The sequence below is a fragment of the Choloepus didactylus genome, chromosome 27 (genome assembly GCF_015220235.1).
Source record: "Choloepus didactylus isolate mChoDid1 chromosome 27, mChoDid1.pri, whole genome shotgun sequence".
Lineage (NCBI taxonomy): Eukaryota > Metazoa > Chordata > Mammalia > Pilosa > Megalonychidae > Choloepus > Choloepus didactylus.
Window position 1 is genome coordinate 1,124,630 of NC_051333.1, and position 24,374 is coordinate 1,149,003.

General features: G+C 43.0%; 1 protein-coding gene and 1 long non-coding RNA gene across 9 annotated transcripts; both read right to left on the bottom strand.

Moving 5' to 3' along the window:
- Positions 1–1,948: 1,948 nt before the first annotated feature.
- LOC119520980 lies at positions 1,949–7,912 on the bottom strand. The gene is made up of 4 exons (XR_005214266.1): positions 7,780–7,912; positions 5,244–5,377; positions 3,548–3,652; positions 1,949–2,334 (listed from the first exon to the last, which is right to left on the bottom strand). It is a non-coding gene; the product is annotated as an uncharacterized LOC119520980 (long non-coding RNA).
- Positions 7,913–13,021: 5,109 nt separating this feature from the next.
- On the bottom strand, positions 13,022–21,732 carry LOC119520960 (zinc finger protein 419-like). Of its 8 annotated transcripts, none has more exons than XM_037818851.1 (6): positions 21,679–21,732; positions 20,715–20,803; positions 20,509–20,547; positions 16,813–16,939; positions 16,215–16,313; positions 14,286–15,564 (listed from the first exon to the last, which is right to left on the bottom strand). In XM_037818851.1, exons 2-6 carry the CDS (start codon positions 20,727–20,729, stop codon positions 14,528–14,530), a joined length of 1,317 nt encoding a protein of 438 aa, XP_037674779.1. In that variant the 5' UTR covers positions 20,730–20,803; positions 21,679–21,732; the 3' UTR covers positions 14,286–14,527. The 8 variants fall into 8 exon arrangements, 7 of the variants coding, with proteins under 7 accessions (XP_037674779.1, XP_037674777.1, XP_037674781.1 ...); XM_037818849.1 differs by having other exon boundaries at positions 16,813–17,996; positions 21,679–21,725; XM_037818853.1 differs by having other exon boundaries at positions 20,398–20,547; positions 21,679–21,723.
- Positions 21,733–24,374: the final 2,642 nt, after the last annotated feature.

A 24,374-nucleotide genomic window follows, 5' to 3' on the forward strand; every position in this document is an offset into this window, starting at 1 on the left:
ATGGCGAAGAAACTAGGAAGCACAAGGGTCAGGAACCTCTGGCAGAGCACAATGCAGACACTGTCCTTATTTTAGATGTGCCTGGATTTCAGTTTCCTTGCGCAGTGATGCTCCAGTCTTTCCTTCCCTATCTGGAAGTGTAAAGACCTTCAGGGCCACCCTAAAGCTGTTTCCTTGAGCAGAGCCAGATAGACTTCCCCAATTTTCCCCTTCTGGGGGACACCCCGTTTCAAGACAAATGATGGTGAAGCAATGCCTGGTGCGTGAGAAGAAGAAACCTTGAGTTCTGGATGTAAGTTGTGCAAGGGTCACGTGACTTGAGCGTTCCTCTCACGCCCTCACCCCACACCCCTTCTAGCCCCTTCCCTTGTCAAGGGCCCAGCAGCGGGTCCCAAATCCATGAGCCAATGTGTCTCTCGCTCAGATTTCTCTCCTTCATCTTTTCCTAGACCTGTTCCCACTGCCCTTACATTTCTAGATACAAAACCATCCCCTGTGGGTGGGATGATGTGCCATCATTGACGCCAGGCGGCTTTTGATAAAAGAGATATCAAAACTTTATTCTGTGTTTCCCTATCTCCCTACCATTGACTCCAGTCCTTTCATGTACACCCTCATTCCCCTTAGTCTTCTGTTCCTTTCACCTGTGGGTTGACTCCATTACAGTCCAGGTGGCTTACCAGGACAAAAGACGACGGAGAATTGACTCCTCCCTGGAATTGTATCTTAGGTTACTGATAATACTGGAAGGGAGGAGGGGAATCTTTACTCGGGTTGAGAAGAAAGGAGGACATTGAGAGACACTGAGAGACCAAGTGTCTGTCATTTCCACAGTGGCATTATTTAGATCAGGCAACAGGGTGGCATGTGGAAGGGACTGAGGGGAGAATCAGGAGAGATGGACCCACTGACTGGAGAGGAATGATGTGCAGATATAATCCAACCTTCTTAAGTGAAGCACAGGGTGAGATAGACTCATTTCCTTGTAAACATGTCCCAGAAGACTCTATTCTGGACTATTCCCGCAATGGGTCACTGATGAACTGTGGAATGAGTTGACCACCATGACATGAATTTTGGTGACACAATCTAATAAACATGTTACAGAATCTAGTGATAGCAACAAATATACAATACGATGCCACCTATAGAAAATTCAGATTCTGGCAATGTTAAAGAACATCCAGGGGATATATGTGGATTGTAAAACTATGAAGACATTGAGGGTATTGTGTTAGTTTCCCAATTACTTAACCAAATCAATATAATGGATTGGCTTAAACAATGGGAATTTATTGGCTTATGGATTTGAAGCTAGAAAAGTCCAAACTTGAAGTATCAGCAAGGGAAAGCCTTCTCCCAGAAGACTGTGGTGTTCTGGTTTGCTGGATGTTGGTGATCCTTGAGTCTTTGGATTTTCTGTCACATGGCAATGCACATGGTGATGTCCTCTCCTTCCTCTTCTGGCTGATTTCCACCTTCTTACCCTTCCTGTGGCTTTCATCTATAAATCCTCCAGGAACCCCATAAAATACCTAAAAATACCATCTTCAAAATGGGTTCAAACCCACAGTAATTGATTAAAATTAAAAATACATTTATTTCTGGGGTGCATAATTCAACCTACCACAGGTATGAATATCAAAATGTCAGGTGAGTGTTAGATGATGGGAAGAGAAGGACACGTGAGGGCTGTACACAGGAGGAGACCTAAGAAACTTGATATATTCTTTGTTTTAACATGAATGGTGGTTTCATGTTATTGTCTTTATTTTTTAAAAAGTTTACATTTCTTAAGGACACTCTACGAAATGTGTGACTATTTTTAAAATAAAGAAAAAAGGCTAAGTAGACAACTGAATTTAGTCACAGGAATAGACAAATGGCTTGTCAGAGTAAAGGAGACTCACGTCAGTGGGATGTCAAATAACTTGGGCAATCATGAAAGTTAAGACTATTTAATCATTTATTTTAGGTCAAAAAGATGCCCCCTGGATGGAGGGAGGGGCTCAGGCAGAAGACTGGACACCAGTGAAACAAAGAGGGGCCCATCACAGGCCTTTGGGCTCCAGAGACTCCTAGTCCTGCTTGCAGTGAGCCTTTCAATGAGCCTGTTGAGGTGGTCAGTGATCAACCATCTTCTGGAGGAGTTTCACCTTCTCCTCTAGGAAGCAACTCTCCAGGAAGTCACAGAGAGGAGGGTCTGTGTGGGCAGAACCCAGCAATTGTTGATCCAAATGTGGATCCTGCTTCAGGCTCTTCTCCAGGGCCAGGGAGGCTCCCAGGGCATCCCAGAGTTTTACCTCATTCATCTTGGGATGGCTTCTGCGTATTCTGCAAGAGGACACAGATGCCCTCATTGTTTTGAACCTTCAAGAGACTCTAGATGCCAGTGGGCTTCTCCATTACCACCTAGAGAAAGAAGTGGTCCTGCCATTCAGGGCCACACATTGTCAACAAAGTAGAAGCCCAGGGACAGGCAGGTGTAGCAGGACCACAGATGCAGAGTTGGCCAAAGTGGTTAATAGGAGAGGAATAATTCTGACAGATTTGGAAGATCGTAATTGGCTGACAACAGGGAGCCGACCTGAAAAGAATATGGTGCTAGTCCTGGAAGCAGGAGCTGGCTGAGAAGATGGTCCTGGAATTGCAACTGGAGAGCCATTGAAGGGTGGTCCAAGGCTGAAGATGGGGGGATATTCCCCAAGTATGTTCAGCCCAAATATTGTGGAAGCAAGAGACAGATACAAGGGCCTGCTGGGCATGCTGTCCATGAAGATTTTTTAAAAAGGAAAAAACAACAACATACACTGGGTTTATAAGGAAATGTTTGTCTCTATAATTTGGACACTCAAAAATATTCCTAACATTTCCATGCCATTATAGAGTGGGAATCTCAAATTTTGAAGACCAGACTCCATATTTGGTCAAAACCATTATTCATAGCTTCAGACCACACTGCTCAGTGTCCAGGAAATCTGACCTGTCCCAGAGGGCATGATGGCATTGGGCTCCTCTGGGGCCATTCAATGAGCTGCCTCCATAACCGGCCCTGGGGTGCTCCGGGGATGGAGGGAAGGCTGAGGGCTACAGACCATCAAACAAGTTCTGCCAAGGACCTCCTTGCCTCCCACTGTTGGGGCTTAATGAAACGAGTCATCACTAGGCAACACTGGCAACACTGGGGTTCTCCTGGAGGTGGCCCTCTGGTGCCTTAGACAGTCTCCTTGGACAATTTAAGTCAGGATGCCTCAGCGAGAGCACCAGGCCTCACTGTCCACCTGAGCTATCTCTGGAGAGCAAAGGGAACAGGGTGGTGAGACCAAAGGATTGGGAAATAGAACTGTGTCTCCTGGGAGGACGAGACCTGACGTATCAGTGGAACAAGTTCTGCTCCACGACAGAGACAGAGACACAGTCCCGTGACCTGGCATTACCCAAATGCAGTATTATGCCCGAGGACACCATTCCTTGCAGATGTTGCCTTGGTGACCATGGACTTTCCTGAAACTCCAGTACAACCAAATATCCAAGGGTCACCAATCACCTGAGAATGGATCAATCCCTGAGCCACATCTCTCTCTCCTCTTGCCACAGAGACACCAGCTTTGAATCTCCCTTGTAGGTCCTTCCTCTGCTGCACAACAAATCACTAGAAAATGACAGAAAATACGAGGAGAAAGTTATTTTCTTTTCACACATCATCTGAGTATATCAAAGTCTCTCCTTCCAGGCCAAACTTTGAAAATATTGGACTAGCGTACCCGATATTGCTGTTCATCTCCACACTCTACCTGTCTGGGAATTATACCTAGGCTGGTAATACAAGATAAAAGAGGTTGCTCTAAACGTGGCAGTGAGAATAATGAGGTAGCTGACGGGAAGAATGCAAGGCACTGGAGGTTGAGTAGAGCAAGGAGGTGGAAATGTTTCAACTGAGGAGTAAATTGGGAATAATGCGTCCCTTGACCACTGAATAGTTTGGTATTTCCTAAATAAACAAGACATTTTCTTTTATATCCAGAGCACAATGCTCCAGATGAGGAACAGGATACCTGTTTTCCATTCCTGGTGATGCTAACTTTGGTCATTTTGTTAAGTTGATGCCACTCAGGTCTATCTACACAGATGCTATAAAGTATAAATAATTAGGTGAAAGAGTTTTTTGAATTATATTAAAATCCTTTTCCTTATCAACTGCAGTAGTATTAGCTCTTTCTGATAATTTTGTAACTCCACTGGTCTGTTTTAATTGGCCTCCCACCTAAAAGAACTTTCTTCTCCCTGCTTCATTCACTTACTCCTTCATGCATTATACTCTGTGGACCCTTGGATTATTTTTTCCTGAAACTGATTTAATTTAGGTGCAATTTACATGCAATAAAATGCACCAATTTTAAATGCACAATTCAATTAGTGGCAAATATATACTGTCATAGAACCACCAATAGTCACAATAGAAAAACTTTTACCACCTAATAATGTTCCCCTGTGTTTTCTGCAGTCAGTCCCTTCTCCCACAGGTCTGACAACCACTGGTCTGCATTCTTTTACTTTAGGTTTGCCATTTCTAGATTCATACACATGGAATCATAGTCTCTATAGTCTTCCATGCCTGGCTTCTTTCACTTGATTTATCCATGTTATTGCTTGTAGCAGTACTTCATTTTTATATTATTGAATAGTATATCATGTTATGGATAAACCAGATTTGATTACCTATTCATCTGTATTATTATTTATATATGTACCTGGCTGGATTCAACTAGATAGTATTGTTTTGTGTCTCTGCGTATGTGGATACGGGTCTGCAGTTCTGTTTTAATATCACTGGCTACTCTGGATATTATGTTAATGCTAGGCCTATATAATTGGAAAGTATTCCAACCTATTTAATTTTTTTGGCAGAGTTTGTGCATAATTGAAATTTTTCCTTAAAAATTCTTAAATCATCCAGGAATGACCCTTAGCTTACAGCCATCAACAAAATGGCTCTCAGTCCTACAACCACAGGGAACAGAATTCTGCCAACAAATCTAATTAGCAGGAAATGGATTGTCCCCTAGACTCCAGAAACTCAGCCCTGCCCAAACCCTGATTTTAGCCCAGTGAGATCCGTGTTGGACATAATGACCTACAGAACTGCAAGATAACAAGTATGTGTTGTTTAAGCTGTAAATCTTGGTAATTTGTTATGACAGCCTTAGAAAACTAAAAGAGCAACATTATCCTGTGAGCATTACTTTCTAATGCAAGATCTTCTAGCTCAATCCAGAAACAGCGTCTTCTCTAAGAAGTTTTGGCAACCAGATTTCCAGCAGGCTTTTTGTATAAATTGTCAAGCAGATTACAAAATTCATAGAGAAATGCAAATGACCTAGAATAGGAGAAAGAAAGAAAAAACCTTTGAAATAGAAAAGCAAATTTGGAGGAATATATAGTCTGATTCAAAATTTATTAGAATATTACATTGACCAAGACAGCTGATAGCATAAGAGTGACAGATGGATAAACACAACCTAACAGTAAGACAAGAAATAGAAATTGATTGATTCCCAATGGGAGTGAAAGCAATTAGGTGCAGAGAGGATGGTCTTTTCAACAAAAGACTTCTGGTATCTCACAACAGAACAACTCTGGGTATCTCACAAATCCTCTTGATAGACACCTCTAGTTTGGTACAAGATAATCAGATTAATCACTCAAGGACAAAAAATCTTGACTCAGTTACTGATAATGAATTTGCCCAATTGCAAGAAGTTGTCTTGCGTTTTACTTTACCTCTAGACTAGCCATACACTCAGGAGCAATAGCAGCAGCAGAAGTGTCTTCCAGAATTTGGGTATTGCTGTTTAGTAAAATATAATTCAGAAAGAATTTGGGCATTTTCTGAAACTATCCAGGATCATTGCCTTATACCTCCATCTAGTGGTGTCTCTGATAACACCAGGCTGAATGCCTGGAAGTATTACATTCAACCACAAATAATAAGACCAAGAAATTAGCCTATCACTGATCAAAATTATGCACGTACTGGTGCATATAGTAAGCTTGGGGGCAATGCTATGTATGACAGTTGGTGGCAGGCTGCTAGAACTATGACTGAACAAGAACAAGCTCTAAATAAGAAATTATTTCCAATGATTGAAAATAACATAACTAGCCTATTGAAGGATTGTGCCCTGCCTTCAGAGTCAAAAAACCAAAATAGTTCTAATGGAGAACCTTTAGATAGGTTCCTCAATTTTATGATGATCCAGAGCTAATTTACTTCCCAAATATCACACATACTACTTATTCCTTATGGGAAGGAGATTGTGGATATTTTCAAAAGAATATAAGCAGCATATTACCTGAATCTGTTAACTTTATTAAAGCTAAGAATATTCATCCTTATGCATGTCAGTTTTGGAGACAATTCCCTGACCCAAACAATATATAAGAACAAGTTAAATGTCAATATGAATCACCGTCTTCTCCAGGTGAATTCTGCCTTTATTACTCAAAATGGACTATCTCTGAAATTAAAAGGGATTGGGGACAATTAGCATATTCTAAAATGTTCTCTGCACCAATATGTAAACAGGAAAGGAAAATTGTAGAGCCTAAATGTAAGATATACTCACCATATCAGAAATGCATAGCAGAAGCTAAAAAACGTCACATAGTGTGGTTAGCTCATTAAATGAACTTTTAATAACTCAAATAGAGAATAACACTATTAATATTAAAGAACTTCCAACTGAAGACAAGATATGGGGATTAGTTAATGAAGTCAATATGTCTAATATACAAATTAAGAGTAAACAAAAGGAAGTAAATTCTTGCCCTTAAAATGAGGATGAAGAAGCCTCACTAACACTCAAAGACTTCAGAAAGTCAGCCTCGCGATGGCTGATTCAATACCAACAGTATCTAAACTTTGCAGCTTAAACAGTCATCAGTCAGCTGATGGATTACAGATGCCAGAAGACCATGTGGTGACTCTCGTGGAAGCCACCATGGAGGACACTCAGCACATAGATGAATTAACTACAGCTATGTTGATACTATCTTATATACAAAATTCCAGAATGCTCTCCGCAGAAGGGAGAATTGACTGGGGAATATTAAACGGAACATGGATTAATGAAGGTCTTATATTCCTCAACATGGTATGCAAATAGTTAAGTGAATAGCATGCAGCATTATATGATATAAAGAAAACTTACACATCTCCAATTAAAAGTATCTGGGAAATAGGGATATCAAATAATTCTACCTAACAAAGTATTCTATACTAACTGGCAAGTATTAAACATTGAACATTTAGTAAAAACAGGAACTCAGCTTACTTTAATAAAGCTACATCAACCTTATACACACATTAGTCAAGAATGTTCTGAATTATATTATTTAGGGCCTAGAGGATGTGAAGAAAGAGATTATCTTATTTGTGAAGAAATTAGTCTACATCAACCTTGTGGCAATAAAACTGGGAGTAAACGTCCAGTAACTGGAAAAGCAGTTTCATCTCCTTACTTAGAATTCATTCCTTTAAAGAATGGCAGTTTTGTAGTTATGTCAGTTACTACAGACTGTAATATATCTCCGTATCAATCCTAAATTGTCACTGTCAATGACATGGTAACACGCTTTGAAAAAATAAAAAGAAACCTTTGCCTAAAGAGAAACTGTTGTTTTGGTTAACTTTCACATACCAAAAATACAACTGAGGTTGACACACCTAAATGGAATCTTAGCCAAGCTGAAGAAGTTTGAAGTCAAGGTCACTGGTACCTGGGCCAGCAATGAAGAGCAGATGGAAGACATCAAGTCTGACCTTCTCAGACTGGATTTACTTGAAGGGGACACTCCAGAGTTGGTCAAGCAATTAGGAGATGCATTGGAGGATGTCTGGCCTGCTGCTGCCTCAGCTGCGAAAACAATTGCCAGCTTTGTGAGTACTGCTACCAAAGGCATCTTTGGTGGAATAATTTATATATTAACTTATGCTAAGCCAGTAGTCATCCTAATAATTATTACTATATGTATAGTATTGATTTGCAGGATTCTGACATGGCTTCCAAATTCTAGGAAAAAGAAGAAAGAGTAAGTGACTATGGAGGGGGACAGGGAAATGCTGCTGTTTTATACATATTCATAAAACCTCACTACAGGCCTTAGTGGTGAAGAATGTAAGGGGAAACTTCAATCTGCCCTATGAGCTCTGTACACTCCTCATCCTGTTAGGAATGTAATGCATCATTTTGACATTGTCTTTATTGTAACTAAGACTAAATGTAATCCTAAACAATGTTTTGCTGTATACTATAATTACTGATTTTGGAATTTCCCCAAAGAGGGGAACAAAGCAATTATATGGTATTTGGATTTTAATCACCCTGAAGTATATGTGTAAAACGTGCAGAAGAGTTCCTGAAGAGAAAATATCTGTTTTATGATACCAACCCAAATTCTGAGTGCTTCCTTCCAATAACAATGGGATACAGCACACGGGTTACTACTGAAGAGTTAAAAAGACATTTGATAAATTGTAATCATGTACACTTTGCTTTGCCATCACCTATTCTATCTAGTGAGAGCTCTAGGAGATATAAGAGCATCCAACCAGGCACAGAGCTTTGCAAACGAGCTTGACTGGCACTGATATCAAGCCCGTATGTCCCAGCAACAACTGTTTCCTCTGTGGAGGAAGCTACCCCATCTGCCGAGTCTTCTCATCTGCCACAACACCTACTAGCCAGGAAGGAGATCCTGGACCCATCAGCGTGGAGAAGATCTTCCAGAATGACGATCTCAATAGCCTTCAACTCACCAGGACTTGGGGATGTGGTGATGACTCTGACCCCACGTGGAACTTTGATTTTTCTTTGCTGTAAAAATGCCACTTGATGTGGGGGAAAGTTTGAATCTAAATGTAATCCTAAACAATGTTCTGCTGTATACTATAATTACTCATTTTGGAATTTCCCCAAAGAGGGGAACAAAGCAATTATATGGTATTTGGATTTTAATCACCCTGAATTAGATAAACTAGTAACAGAATACTGTAAATATCCTTTAGATTTTAATCCAGGTAAAAGAACTCTACTGTCAGAACATACAGGTAATGCAGTCTATATTTTGAATAATCGGCTACTGACCATAATCAAATACATCCTACCCATGGGTATGGCCAATTTCCGAAACGGCAAGAATTTCAGAGAGCAACATTGATTAGCCCTTATGGAATAAACATAGAATCATAAGGAGAGCCAGATATTAATCAAATTAATGATAGGATGAGTTATGTAGAATTTGAAGAGAAAAATCAGCGGGCAAGGGTGTCACAGGATAGTATGTCTACTGAGGAATCTGATAATGAGAACACTGATTCTTTCTCTCCATCCTGCTCTCATAGACCACCTGATGTTTTCTGTTCTGATAGTGAGGAACAAGTTATTCCTTCCGATATAGAAGCATATTTAACAGAACACTTACCAAAAAACACTCAAGTTCAATTTCCAACTGATGAAAAGTGGAAAAGCCTTACTATAATAACTGGGACAGATGTTTCAAACCCTTCAAGTCCCATATTAGAAAATTATACTGAAGGGGAAGCTAAACACTTAAAAGAACTGTGAATATTTTTTAAGCAGAAAGGCCCTCTCAACCTCCTTGGATACAGGTAACATGTAATCACCTAGTCCTCTAGAAACAGGATGGGCTGCAGCTGTTACTTTAATCAAAGAGCAGTTGTAAATAATGTAGCAAGGTTGAATACAGTCCAAATCAAATGCATGTTTATCAATATGATGTAATGGCTAATCTAATCAATAGAATAGTATAAAAAACTACATTAACAAGTTAGAGACAAGTAACAGTAATCTCTTTTCTAATTTTTATACAAGTAAAAGTTTGTTATATTACTCTTAAAGAAATCATAGCTTAATTAGTAAAAATATTATCACTAGAGTTTCACGGGTATTCAAGGCTAAGTCTCTGATAACATGGATACCTTCCTTTGATCTTGAACAACTCATGGGTTGAGATGCTCTGCTTCGTGAGACAATCATGTTCATGAAGCATCATTTAATGTAAAATTAGAATGTGACTTAAAGTTACTCTAAACCAAGGGCTATAAATTTTCTGCAACTGAGACAAGGGGAGCTCTCTGATCTCATGTCCAGCTGCATCTGGAGGAGTGGGGGCTCCTAGGCTTGGTAATGTATCAATTGTTACATTGTAAACTTGTTCCTCTTACCTTAAGTGCTCTTTTAGTAAAAATGTGTTAAAGGTTAATTCTTGTCTTGAGTGCACTTTACTTTTAACCTAGTCTATCTCTATACTGCTGAGTGGGACATTGCTGGAAAGAAGCTGAAGCCCACTGAATCACGACCTGATTAGCCTACGATTTCTGTAAGAGTGATGTAACATACTTTCACATGTATAAAAAGTAGAAAAGAGATTACTATTACTTGCCTCCAACTTGTTAACACAGTTTTTTAATACTATTTTATTGATTAGTTTAGCCATTACATCATATGCATAAACATGCATTTGATTTGGACTGTATTCAACCTTACTACATTATTTACAGTTTCTCTATGATTCAAGTAACAGCTGCAGCCCATCCTGTTTCTAGAGGACTAGGTGATTGTTATCTACATCTAAGAAGGTTGAGAGGGCCTTTCTCCTTTCTTAAAAAATGTTCACAGTTCTTTTAGCTGTTTAGCTTCCTCTTCAGTACAATTTTCTAATATGGGACTTGAAGGGTATGAAACTTCTGTCTCAGTTATTATAGTAAGGCCTTTCCACTTTTCATCATTTGGGAATTGTAATTGAGTATTTTTAGGTAAATGTTCTGTTAAATATGCTTCTATATCAGAAGGAATAACTGGTTCTTCACTATCAGAACAGAAAACATCAGGTGGTCTATGAGAGCAGCAAAGAGAGAAAGAATCAGTGTTCTCATTACCAGATTCCTCATTAGATGTATTGTCCTGTGACAATGTGAAAGCAATTAGGTGCAGAGAGGATGGTCTTGTCAACAAGTCTTCCTGGAGCACCTTGATTTCCACATCTAAAAAAAAAAACTTTGATCTAAACCTCACACCATACTCAAAAATTAAGGCAAAATAGGTCACAAAAGAAAATGTAAAACCTAAATTAATACAGCTTTTGCAAAAATACAGATACTTGTGACTTTCAATTAGGAAAACATTTTTGTGTGTGTACAAAAGGTAAATGCAAAATCAGTAGAAGAATAAATGGATGAAATAGGGCTTCCTCAAAATTAAGATATTTGGCTCCAAGAAAGATACTTTTAATAAATCAAAGACAAATGATATGCTGTGAAAAAATGCTGGCAAATTACAAATAAGGAACTTGTATCCAGGGATATATTAAGAATTCTCTAAACAATAATGTGAAACCAACCAATTAAAACAATAGCCAAAAGATCTCAACAGACACTTCACTAAAGGAGACCTACAGATGGCAAATAAAATCTTGAAATAAAGGTTCATCACTGAGTCATCACTGAAATGCAAATTAAAACCACAATGAAATACTGATACACACATGAAAATGGCCCAAAAATATGGCCAATGTCTTAGTGTTGTTAAGAATGTGAAGAAAATGGAAATCTTACATACTCCTGGAAGGAATATGAAATGGAGTAACCAAAATGTGGCAGGTTCTTAAAAAGTTAAACATCTGCATCAACATCAAGCATGAGTGTGAGAATCAGACCAATTCCTGAAAAAACGAACTGATAAAAACATAAAAAAACAACTAAAACATTAAACCTGTCTACAAATGGTCCTGGGGCATACAGTTAATAAAGAAACATTTACTGAAGAAAATCTAAAATTTTGTAAGAACATCAAAAGCAGTGGTATTTGAACCAAGACCACTCCCTCCCTCCCCTCCCCAATTCAGTGAGATGGAAATTCCAATCTAGACTAATGCAGCCAAGGAAACAGCGCTCCCTCTTCCCACCTGCCAGATGGCTATCTTCCTAGAAGAGACATTCTGCCAGCAATTCTCATCCTGCTCCAGCTGACGGTTGCTTAGGACGTGTCCCAAGTAAGTGCAGACAAGGGGTGCCGGCTTCCTTGTTCCACTCAACAAGGGAGAGACTAACTTGGACGTGGCACCACTGAGAACGCTGGAAACCCTGATCACCTCTGCCCTGGCTCTTAGGTGGTGGTTCCCCTCCAGGAGAGGCAAGCTGAGGAGAACAGATGCTAAGATCCACACGACACTGGGCCCCAGTGCTCAGCTCCTAAATCTGGATGTCACTCAGGGAAGCCAGCACAGTACTACCTGAAATCACAGCTCCAGAGAAGTGATTCAAAGATTTTGCCTGGGGAAAGGCTGTAACACAGATCTCTTCCCAAAGGAAATGACTTCATTTGCAACAGTGTGGACAATCAAGCATGACACTCCTAAAACCAGGGGAGGTTGTGGTGAACGGCAACTGAGAGTGAATGGGTAGGTGACTGGAGACAAAGGCTAAATTGTAGATGGCTAACTTGCTGGAGAGAACTGGGGCTGGGAAGAGACTTCCTGAGGTCAACTTTGATCAGATTAGTTTGTGGATCAATTTATGCCCCAGCTCATTGATGAAAACAGTAGATTAACCAGTGATTAGTGGAAACCACTGTCATCCCAAAATGGCTCTGGGACTACCTGAGGCTACTTTCTGAGGGTGACGTCAGGAGCTTTAACTCTGGCAGGTGGGAATAATGGGAAGCTGGGTAGATGGATGTCACTACAATAATCCAGCCAGTTACTAATCAAATAAAAATACAAGTAATATTTCTTTATCTCACTGGAATTAAGTTAGCATCTGATAATTTAAGACATAGATGGTAAAGTCTACAGCACCTGCTAAAGATATAATACACACACACACACACACACACACACACCAGTGAAAATTATATCATGGAAAAATTAAAATGCTACCTCATGAAATATTCGCTTAATGACTTAATGCAACATATCTTGATTCCCTCAAAGGACTGGAATGATGGACAATGTGGGGACCAGCCAGCTGGGAGGGTTGAGATGACTGCTGCTTCCAGCCCTGGCACTGAGATAACTCACATAAAGTCTACGGACAGGTGAGGACATGCAACACACTAGGCAGTTTCCATCACAGAACTCACAGAAAATCTTCCTAAGGTACCGATTTGGGTAAACAAAGTTCAATTGATGGCTCCCTCATGAAGGCTACTCTCAGAGCCTATCTCGGTTGAAAACCGGTTTATGCTGAAGGAGTCAGCACATTCCTGGCACTTTCGTCTTTCTACAGTAGGGTGTGCCTCAGACTGAAGCTCTTTCACACACACATTCATCGAAATCACAAGGCCTATGTGGATTGTGAAGGTTCTGTCGATGAGTCAGAGAAGACCTTCAGCTGAAGGCTTTTCCACATTTGCCAAACTCCAACGGCTGTTCTCTGTTTAGAAGTTGTTGCTGCCAAATGAGATGGAACCATTTTATAAATCATTTTATAAAACATTCACCAACATTCACTGCACTCATAGGTCCTTTCTGCAGGGTGAAGACTCTGGTGTTGAAAGTGGGATGTATGTATACGAATTACCCACATGCAACATTTTAATGCCTCTCTCCACTACAAATCCACGGGGTCCATTAAGCATGGAGTTGTGGCTAAAGACTTTCTCACATTCACTGCAAGAAAAGGCTTCTCTCCATTGTCAACTCTCTGGTTACTGAAAGAATAAGGTTCAACCACTGGTTAAAAAATCCCCCATATCGCTGCACTCATAAGGCATTTCTCAAGGGTGAAACCTCAGATGCAGAATAAGGCTGGAGCTATAGCGAAAAAATTTGCCACATTCACCGCATTCATACAGTGTTTTAGTTTGCTAATGCTGCGGAATGCAAAACACCAGAGATGGATTGGCTTTTATAAAAAGGGGGTTTATTTGGCTATACAGTTACAGTCTTAAGGCCATAAAGTATCCAAAGTAACACATCAGTAATTGGGTACCTTCACTGGAGGATGGCAAATAGCGTCCGGAAAACCTCTGTTAGCTGGGAAGGCACATGGCTGGCATCTGCTCCAAAGTTCTGGTTTCAAAATGGCTTCTCCCAGGACATTCCTCTCTAGCAAGCTTGCTCCTCTTCAAATAACATCACTCACAGCTGCACTGCGTTTGCTCTCCTTGAGCCAGCTCATTTATATGGCTTCACTGATCAAGGCCCACCCCGAATGGGTGGGGCCATACCTCCATGGGAGTATCCCACCAGAGTCACCTCCCACAGCTGGGTGGGGCACACCTCCATGCAAACAACCTAATCCAAACATTCCAACTTAATCCCCACTATTCTGTCTGCCCCACAAGATTGCACCAAATATGGCTTTTTCTGGGGGACATAATACATTCCAACCGGCACATACAGCATGGCTCCAGTGTGAACTCTCATGTTTAATAAGGCTAGAATTTTCTCTAAAGCACCTTCCACATTCACTGCACATAAAAGGCTTTTCTCCAGTGTGAATTTTCTAGTGTTGAATAATGTTGTGTCCAGAGCGTTCACTAAAAAATTTCCCACATTGACGGCACTCATAAGGCTTTTCTATAGTGTGAACTATCCGATGCCTACGAAAGGTGGATTTATGCCTAAAGGCTTTCCCACATTCATGGCATGTGAAAGGCTTTTCTCCAGTGTGAATTCTCTGGTGTTGAATGAGGTCAGCATTGAGGCTAAAGGATTTTCCACATTCACTGCACCTATAAGGCCTTTCCCCAGTGTGTACTCTCTGGTGCCGAACAAGTAAGTAGTTTTGAGTAAAGGCTTTTCCACATTCACTGCAAACAAAAGGCTTTTCTCCAGTGTGAACTCTCTGGTGATAAACAAGTAAGTAGTTATGGGTGAAGGCTTTTCCACATTCACTGCACACGAAAGTCTTTTCTTCACTGTGGACTCTCTGGTGTTTAATGAGGCTGGTGTTGTACCTAAAGGTTTCCCCACATTCACTGCACCTAAAGGACATTTTTCCAGGGTGTAGTGTCTGGTGCTGAACAAGTAAGCGTTTTTTATTGAAAGCTTTTCCACATTCACTGCATCTGTAATGTCTTTTTCCAGGGTGAAAGGCCTCCCCAAACTCTGTGCTCCTCTGTGGCTCTCCACCACAAGTCACCTGATACTCAAGAAGACCCAAGCTGGTTGGAAAGTCCTTCCCATCCTCCCCACATTGGAAGGATTTCTCTGAGAGGTGAATCCTATGGCTCTTCATAATAGAGACCCTGCTGCCTTCTGTCCTGAAAGGGTTCTCTCCAGTACGTAGTTTCTGGTGCTGGTGAAGGTCTGTGCTGAATTGTTTACCACATGCCCCATAAGTGTATGGGTTCTGCCCAAGATGGGCTCCCTGATGCAGAGGCACTTGTAAATTATCTTTGAAGACAGGGCCACACATTGCACCAAGTTGGCCCTTCTGGGTGGGTGGACCTGTCTTGAGATTCCTGATCTGTGATCCTTCTTCTACAGAAACACTCAGTTCAGAACGAGCCTCCTCAGCCTCCACTCCAAGCCAATAACCTGAAAACAGAGAAATCCAGATGAGATGCCTGCAGACTTTGGTGGTAGAGGGTAGCCCCATCACAAGCGTGTGTCTAGGACACCCATTAATGAGAGCATGGATTGCTGGAAGGCTGGGGGAATGAGGTCAGGGTGAAAAGGCACTCAGCATGCACTGCTGGACCTCACAAGCTCACAGAATTGGGGTTGTCTCATAAGGTTTGGGGACAGCAAATGAAATAAAGGCAGGGGTAGCAATGTACTTTTCTTCAAATGGCTGTGTGTGGTCTTCCCCGGGAGGACATGAGAGTGCTGTGCCGCAGGGCATGTCCAGGCCCAGGAACACCTACTTCAACTGAGCAACTGGGGTCAAGGGCTGTAAAAGCACAGGAGCCTTCCTCAGGGCACACTGAGTGAAGGCCGCCTTGGAGCAGCAGGGAAAGGAACAGGGGACACAGGGAGGACAGTGAGGCAGGGGACCCCTGGGTCATGATTCACAGCACAGTGAAAAAAGGGCCACCTGGGAGGAAAAGACAGAAATTAGCTATGGCCACTTGCTGTGGCACCAAAGTATCAGTCAACACTGGAACGTTTCCTGGTAGGATCTGATCCCAGCCCTGGATTCACACCCTCCCCTAGCTCCCACTCGTCACCACCAGACCCCCAAGCACCTCTTGAGGAGGCTGGAGTCACAGCCCCTTGGTCAGGCAACCAGGGCTCCCTCCGCCACTCCAGCTGGGTAAGTTCATGGGTCCTGGGAGATGCAGATCCTAAGGGAGACACAGGGCCAGTGAGTGGCCAGCAATGGGCTCCACCAACCCAACACCTGACAGACCACAGGAAAGAAATCTAAATATTACAAGAAGAACTTTGAAGGGCGGTCTTAGAGAACAACCCAAACAGTGACCATGCTGGTGCCTCAGCTCCTGGCAGAGGAATGACCAGGTTATGGCAGCCGGAGGTAGGGGCAGAATCTGGGCCACGTGACTGTAATGGATCTGGGGACCGTCACCCGACAAGGAGAGATCCGAGATGTGGCCGAGACTCCCCCACAATCTGTCCTCCAAGGCTGCTGAGGCAGCAGGTCTTGGGAGAGCCAGGGAAGGGGGTAGAGGACAGAGCCCCACCCTACGTCCCCATCACCTATTCCAGGAAACTGGGGAAGGAAGCAGAGCCCAGGGTCCAGTTTAGGGAAGGAAAGACCTGATCTTAGGGAAACGGGGAAGAGCAGAGCCCAACCCAGGATGTGAGGTGATGTGTGGACCTTACCCAAGGAGGCCGTAAGTGCAAAGTTCTCCAGCATCACATCGCGGTACAGGCATCGCTGAGCCTCATCAAGGAGCCCCCACTCCTCCTGGGAGAAGTACACGGCCACGTCCTCAAAGGTCACATGGCCCTGCCACGATGGGGACACATGAGGTGATGTGCAGCTTCCTGCCCCACAGTCCAAGCACTCCCCAAACATGCACCCCTTGCATACCCTCTTCCCCAGTCCCCCAAGTCAGTAGTGATCCCAGGCCCTGGGCCACTGGTGTCCACTCTCTGCTCATGTGCCACTGATTCCTGCACCCATCCGGAGCCTGTAAGAGGCCAATGCGATGGAGAGACTGAGGACATGGAAGCACTGGGTCTGGAAAGCAGTGTCCTGCCCTCTCCTGTGAGTCAATTCACCCTGATCCCTAAGATTGTGCTTTCCAGTCATAACCAAATTTGCATCTCTGGTCTACCTCAAGTCCCAGTAACAGGATGCTGGGGCTTCTGGTATATAGTCCTCGCAACATGCACACTTCTAATGCACCCCACCTTCCTCCATCCCCTACCACTCACTGAAACTGCCACTCCCTACACATCACATCCATCTCCCTGGCCTCTCCACACAGCGCCCTGCACATGGCATCAGAGGGTGCTTGGTAAATGCAATCAGGATCCCATCCTCAGCAACCCAGAACTACCCACAGATTTTGGATAACCTTAGTCTTCCGCCACTCTGTGTTGCAAAGAGGTTCTCTCACCAGTCTCGGCCTTCCTAAAGCCATAACCTAAAGCCTAATATTACCACTGAAATTACTCCTATCATTGACTTTCTCATCTTAGCTGATGGCATTTTCATCCTTCCAGCCGCTAAGGTCACTCAACTCAGGTCACATCTGACACTTCTTTTCCTCCTACCATTCACGTTGGAAAAACAGGTTGGACCCACTTTAAAAACAAATGTAAACTGGAAACTAGAGAAGCTGGAGGCTGTGGAGAAACTGGAACTTTCATTCATTGCTGGTGGGACTGTACAGTGGTGCAGTGACTGTGGAAGACACTTCCGCGGCTCCTCAGAAAAGCAGACATCGAGTTACCCTACGATTCAGCAATTTCACTTCTCAGTATATACCCAGAAGGTCTGAAAGCAGTGACTGGAACAGGCATTTGCACACTGACATTCACAGCAGCACGGTTCACAACTGTGAAGAGGTGGAAACAATCCATGTGTCCTTCAGCAGACGAGTGGATAAACAAAATGTGGTATATACATATGATGGAACACTATGCAGCAGTAAGAAGGAAAAAGGTCTTGAAACATGACAACGTGGATGACCCTTGAAGACATAATGCTGAGTGAAATAAGCCAGACAGAAAAGGAGAGGTAATGTATGTTACCACTAATATGAACTCCACGAACAATGTAAAATCAGTGTCTTATAATGTAAAATATAGGGGACCTAGAGACAGACAGAAGCTGGTGAAGGCAGAATGAGTATCTAATATGTACAGACATGATAATGAGGGTGAACTTAATGGTATGGGAATGGACAGGGGTGATTATGGTTCACTAATGGGATTAAAAGTATCAGTGCCACATTGAAAGCAAACACGTTCAAAAGTGGTTGTTTAAAGGCATATAACCCAGAGAGTAGTACTACATTACACAACATACATAAGTGTTAGCATGATATGCTTATAAGGTATGACACTGGTACAAAGAGCCAACAACAGTGGTATATGGAAAAACTACCCTTTACATGTAATAGACTATATTTAATAGGAATATTTTACCAGTAGTATACTAATATTAGGAATCAATAATTGGCTGTTAAGAGTTATGAGATGTTTTATGTTCTAATAATTATTTAAAATTGAGAGTGATGATGATTGTACAACTAAGTAGAGATACTGTGAGAAACTGACTTTATCTTGGGACAGAACATGTTATGTGATATTAGGAACCCATTACTTAATAAATCAGGCCCTTGACTTGAGGCTTGCTCTTGTGAAACTTAGGGTTGTAAATGGGAGGCTGAGCCCTCCTATAATTATGCCTAAGAGGCACCCCCAGAGAACATATTTTCTTGCTCAGATGTGGCCTTTCTCCCTCCAATCCCAACTTGGCAAATAAACTCATTAAACTCTCCCAACATGGGACAAGACTCTCAAGGGAATGAATCTCCCTGAACACGTGGGACACAACTCCCAGGAATGAGCCTGGCCTTGGCATCAAGGGATTGAAAATGCCTACTTGACCAAAAGGGGGAAAACAAACGTAACAAAATAATGTTACAGTGGCTTAAGAGATCTCAAATAGAGTCCAGAGACTATCCTGGAGGTTTCTGTTTTGCAAGCTCCAGCTAGATATCCCAAATGGCCACAGTATGTCATGCCCTTACCAAAAGTAGTCCTGAAATACCTAGGTCCCTATCTGAGATTTTATAAAAGATTCAATCACTAAGTTTTATCTCTCAGAAACTTAACTCCACCAGACAAGTTCTAAAACCCAGAGGCAATAGCCTCTATAAGAACAACAGTCAGGGGCCGCCCCTTCCCCATTATGTCAACAACCCCTTTCAATATGAACAAGTTAGGGTAGTCACTGCCAAGACACCCCTGAAGACAGAGAAAGAGATTAAACAAGAGGAAGGATTAGCAACAGACAAGGCAGGATTTAACAAAGGATTATGAATACTGAAACTTTATATAAACATACATATTTCATGTTAGGGTATTAGAATAGCTAGAAGGTAATAACTGAAATGTTGAAAACTGTAACCTATAACATTCTTTGAAATTTGCTCTATAGCTATTCATTGAATTGAGCTTTGAAAGTTATCACCTTTCTGTGTATATCCTATAAGTCACAATAAGGCAAGAACTGAAACTGTGGAACTGTAACCATAACATTTTATGAAATTACTTAACTGCTTGTTGAGTTGTACTTTGAAAGTTAACACATTTCTGTATATACGCTCTATTTTACAATAATGGAAATAACTGAAATTGTGGAACTGTAACCCATAACATTCTTTGAAATTTGCTAACAACTTGTTAAATTGTACTTTGAAAGTCATTATGTTATGTATATATGTTAAAGTTCACAATTTTAAAAATGCATTAAAAAAAAACAAACAAACACAAATGTAGATTCCGACCACATCGCCCGTCTCCACAGACACCACCCTGATGCAGAACCACCAGCACTCACCTACACCACTGCGGCAGCTCCCTCTACCCCCAACGCCACAGGCTTTGCATTCTGCTGTGGGGGAGCCTGTTACAACTGGGTCTTAATATCACTCCCTTCCTCTGCTCTAAACCGTCTGTAACCACCACCATGCTCAGAATGAAGGAGCAGCTCCTCATTACTATCCTAGGGCTAACTCCTGTGTCCTCTCTGTTTCCACCAGACTTAAAGGAGACCGGGGGTTTCCTGAGCATTCTCAGCCCAGTCTCACCTCCAAACATCCTCCAGTACTGAAAACTGTGCGTGTAATGGCCTCTACACCTCAATCCACTGGCAGCCAGAAATGGGAACATCTCCTTATAACCGCTGGCCTGGACTCACCCCAGATCCCTGGTCCTGTGGGTACCCACCTTCTAGCATGCACATACGGAAGGCAAGGGAGAACAGAAGAATGCCAAATTCCTAGAGATTATGTAGGTAGAAGTCAAGGAGGAGAAGGGCTTCGGACACCCTCTATTTACCTCTGAACACTCTATAAGCACTTTTGCAGCCATAGGAACCTACGGAAAGAATAAGTCCATGAGAAAGAAATGACCGTGGTAAAACCCCCAAGCCTCCTCCAACCCTTTTACCATCGGCACAAGCCTGGAGTAAGGGGACCCTGACTGTCTTAGATCTGGGCTTCAGACCACAGTGAAGCCTCTTACCAGCTGGAGGGAAACCTTACATGGATGTGTCTCATCTGGGACAGGGCTGCTCCCTAGGTGTAGCTGAACTTCCCGGTTCTCCACACAAGAGGAAAGGGGCCTGCTGAGCCTGGAGTGGAAAGTGCACACCTCGGTGGCCAGCACAGGCCCAGTTCCTTACATCCTGCTCTCCTGCAGACACAGGCCAGAGCCACTGTGGACACAGGAATCCACCCCAACCTCCAGCCCCGCCCGCCTCTCCCCTCCTCACCCAGGGCCTGATGGGAAATAACACCTCTAAGATCCTCTTTCCTAACTATGAGCCCCAGGCCTTGCCCTGGTCCAAGCCACCACCCACCACCCCTTGGGTATCTCCACCAATGACTCCTCCCAGGACCCCAGACAGGAGTGTTCAGATGCCCGTGTGACACCACCTCTCGGGGACATCTCAGAACCACCATGTCCAAAACCCAACAGCTAACCTTCCCCATGAAACGTGCTCCCTCTTCTCAGTCCTTCCAGGTATTCAGGAAAAACAACAACAAACCGGGATGGGCCTCACGATGCAGCAGGAAGTCCTGCCCAAGCTTTCACTGCAGATTGACTCACCCCTCCCCGCTCTGCCGCCGCCTCGGTGCTCCAGTCCCCCCAGGGCTCTCCCGTCCGCCCCCGCACTGGCCTCCTCACCCCAGCCCCACCAGCCCGTCCCCGCCCCCAGCAGCCTCGGGAGACGCGGGAAGCACAGACGGAGTCCGCCTGTCCAAGCCTCGCGGCGCCCTCAGAACGCAGGACGCTGTCGGCCGCCCTTCCCCGGGGCCTCGGCCCCTCACAGCCGGTTCCCGCAGACGCCGGGCGGAGGGTCGGGCCGAGGGGGCACTGTCGGGGGTGCAGGGACCCCAGGGCCGCGGCCGCACGTTGCCGGCCCTGCCCCACCCAGAGGCGGGGACACCGCGGGGACGCCTCCGCCCTCACACCCGCCTCCCGCCTCTCCCTCCCGCTCATTACCTCAGGCCCGTCCCGGCGCGCGGGAGCCTCTCCAGAGACCCACTGCCCCAACCAGTGGCCCAAAGGATGGCCGCGAGGACGACGCCGGAAGTTCCGCCCTGACGCGGGTCGCAAGCACCGGAAGTAATTCCGTGGCCCGGCATCGCCTTCTGGGTAATGTAGTTACCATAGCGCCAAACTTTAAGGTCTTGGTTGCTGCTGCATTAATGGAGATGGAGAAGTAAAAAAGAAGCAGTGGGCTCGAGAGCCTGCAGCGGAGTCTCATTTCAGATGGGCTTGAATATTAGTTTCGCTACGCAGCTCTCAATCTGGGACTTGAGGAGGAGGTTCAGGACCATAATAAAACAATTTTCCTGGGCCAAGCTAGACAATGTAGTACCAAAGTTTTGCTTTTCGAGGGACACCCGTTTTCAAATACAATGACAGTAAAGCAATGCATGATTGTGAGAAGAAGAAAAGACCCTGAGTTTTGTATGTAGGTTGTCTGAGGATTAGGGGTACCAAGTGTTCACCTTGCTCCTTCACCCCCACAACATCTGTGCCCATTCCCATCTGTAGGACCCAGCCCTGGTGTTCATGCAGGACAGTGGTCCCAAACTCATGAGCCAACACTCCTCTTCCCTCTAGATTGGTGGTGGTGGTGTGTGTGTGTGTGTTTATGTGTGTGTGTGTGTGTTATTAGAGAAGTTGGAGTTTACAGAGCAATCATGCATGAATCACGGGATTCCCATATAACACCCTATTATTAACACTTTGGATTGATGTGGTACATTTGTTACCAATGATGAAATCACATTTTTATAATTGTACTAATAACTAAAATCCATTGTTTAGCTTAGGGTTCATTGGGTTGTGCAGTGCAATGGATTTTTTTTTTTAATTCAGTTTTATTGAAATATATTCACATACCATACAATCATCCATGGTGGTGTACAATCAGCTGTTCACAGTACGATCATATAGTTATGCATTCATCACCACAATCTGTTTCTGAACATTTTCCTTACGCCAGAAAGAATCAGAATAAGAATAAAAAATAAAAGTAAAAAAAGAACACCCAAACCATTCCCCCCATCCCACCCTACTTGTCATTTAGTTTTTGTCTCCATTTTTCTTTTTCTTTTTTTTTTTTAATCTTCATTTTATTGAGATATATTCACATACCACGCAGTCATACAAAACAAATCGTACTTTCGATTGTTTACAGTACCATTACATAGTGGTACATTCATCACCCAAATCAATCCCTGGCACCTTCATTAGCACACACACAAAAATAACAAGAATAATAATTAGAGTGAAAAAGAGCAACTGAAGTAAAAAAGAACACTGGGTACCTTTGTCTGTTTGTTTCCTTCCCCTATTTTTCTACTCATCCATCCATAAACTAGACAAAGTGGAGTGTGGTCCTTATGGCTTTCCCAATCCCATTGTCACCCCTCATAAGCTACATTTTTATACAACTGTCTTCGAGATTCATGGGTTCTGGGTTGTAGTTTGATAGTTTCAGGTATCCACCACCAGCTACCCCAATTCTTTAGAACCTAAAAAGGGTTGTCTAAAGTGTGCATAAGAGTGCCCACCAGAGTGACCTCTCGGCTCGTTTTGGAATCTCTCTGCCACTGAAGCTTATTTCATTTCCTTTCACATCCCCCTTTTGGTCAAGAAGATGTTCTCCGTCCCACGATGCTGGGTCTACATTCCTCCCTGGGAGTCATATTCTACGTTGCCAGGGAGATTCACTCCCCTGGGTGTCTGATCCCACGTAGGGGGGAGGGCAGTGATTTCACCTTTCAAGTTGGCTTAGCCAGAGAGAGAGGGCCACATCTGAGCAACAAAGAGGCATTCAGGAGGAGACTCTTAGGCACAAATATAGGGAGGCCTAGCCTCTCCTTTGCAGCAACCGTCTTCCCAAGGGTAAAACTTATGGTAGAGGGCTCAACCCATCAAACCACCAGTCCCCTATGTCTGTGGTCATGTTAGCAACCATGGAGGTGGGTTAGGCGAATACCCCTGCACTCTCCACAGGCTCCTCAAGGGGGCACTACATCTCTTTTTTTTTCCTTGTTTTTCTTTCTTTCTTTTTTTTTTTTTTTTAACTTTCCCTTCTTTTTTAAATCAACTGTATGAAAAAAAAAAGTTAAAAAGAAAACAAACATACAATAAAAGAACATTTCAAAGAGACCATAACAAGGGAGTAAGAAAAAGACAACTAACCTAAGATAACTGCTTAACTTCCAACATGTTCCTACTTTACCCCAAGAAAGTTACATAATATAGCAACATTTCTGTGAACTTGTTCCTACTATATCCATCAGAATTTAACAGACCATAGTCATTTCTGGGCATCCCCAGAACGTTAAATAGCTTATCTGTTCTTCTTGGATTATTGTTCCCCCTTCCTTAATTGCTCTCTACTGCTAGTTCCCCTACATTCTATATTATAAACCATTTGTTTTACATTTTTCAAAGTTCACATTAGTGGTAGCATATAATATTTCTCTTTTTGTGCCTGGCTTATTTCGCTCAGCATTATGTCTTCAAGGTTCATCCATGTTGTCATATGTTTCACGAGATCGTTCCTTCTTACTGCCGCGTAGTATTCCATCGTGTGTATATACCACATTTTATTTATCCACTCATCTGTTGAAGGACATTTGGGTTGTTTCCATCTCTTGGCAATTGTGAATAATGCT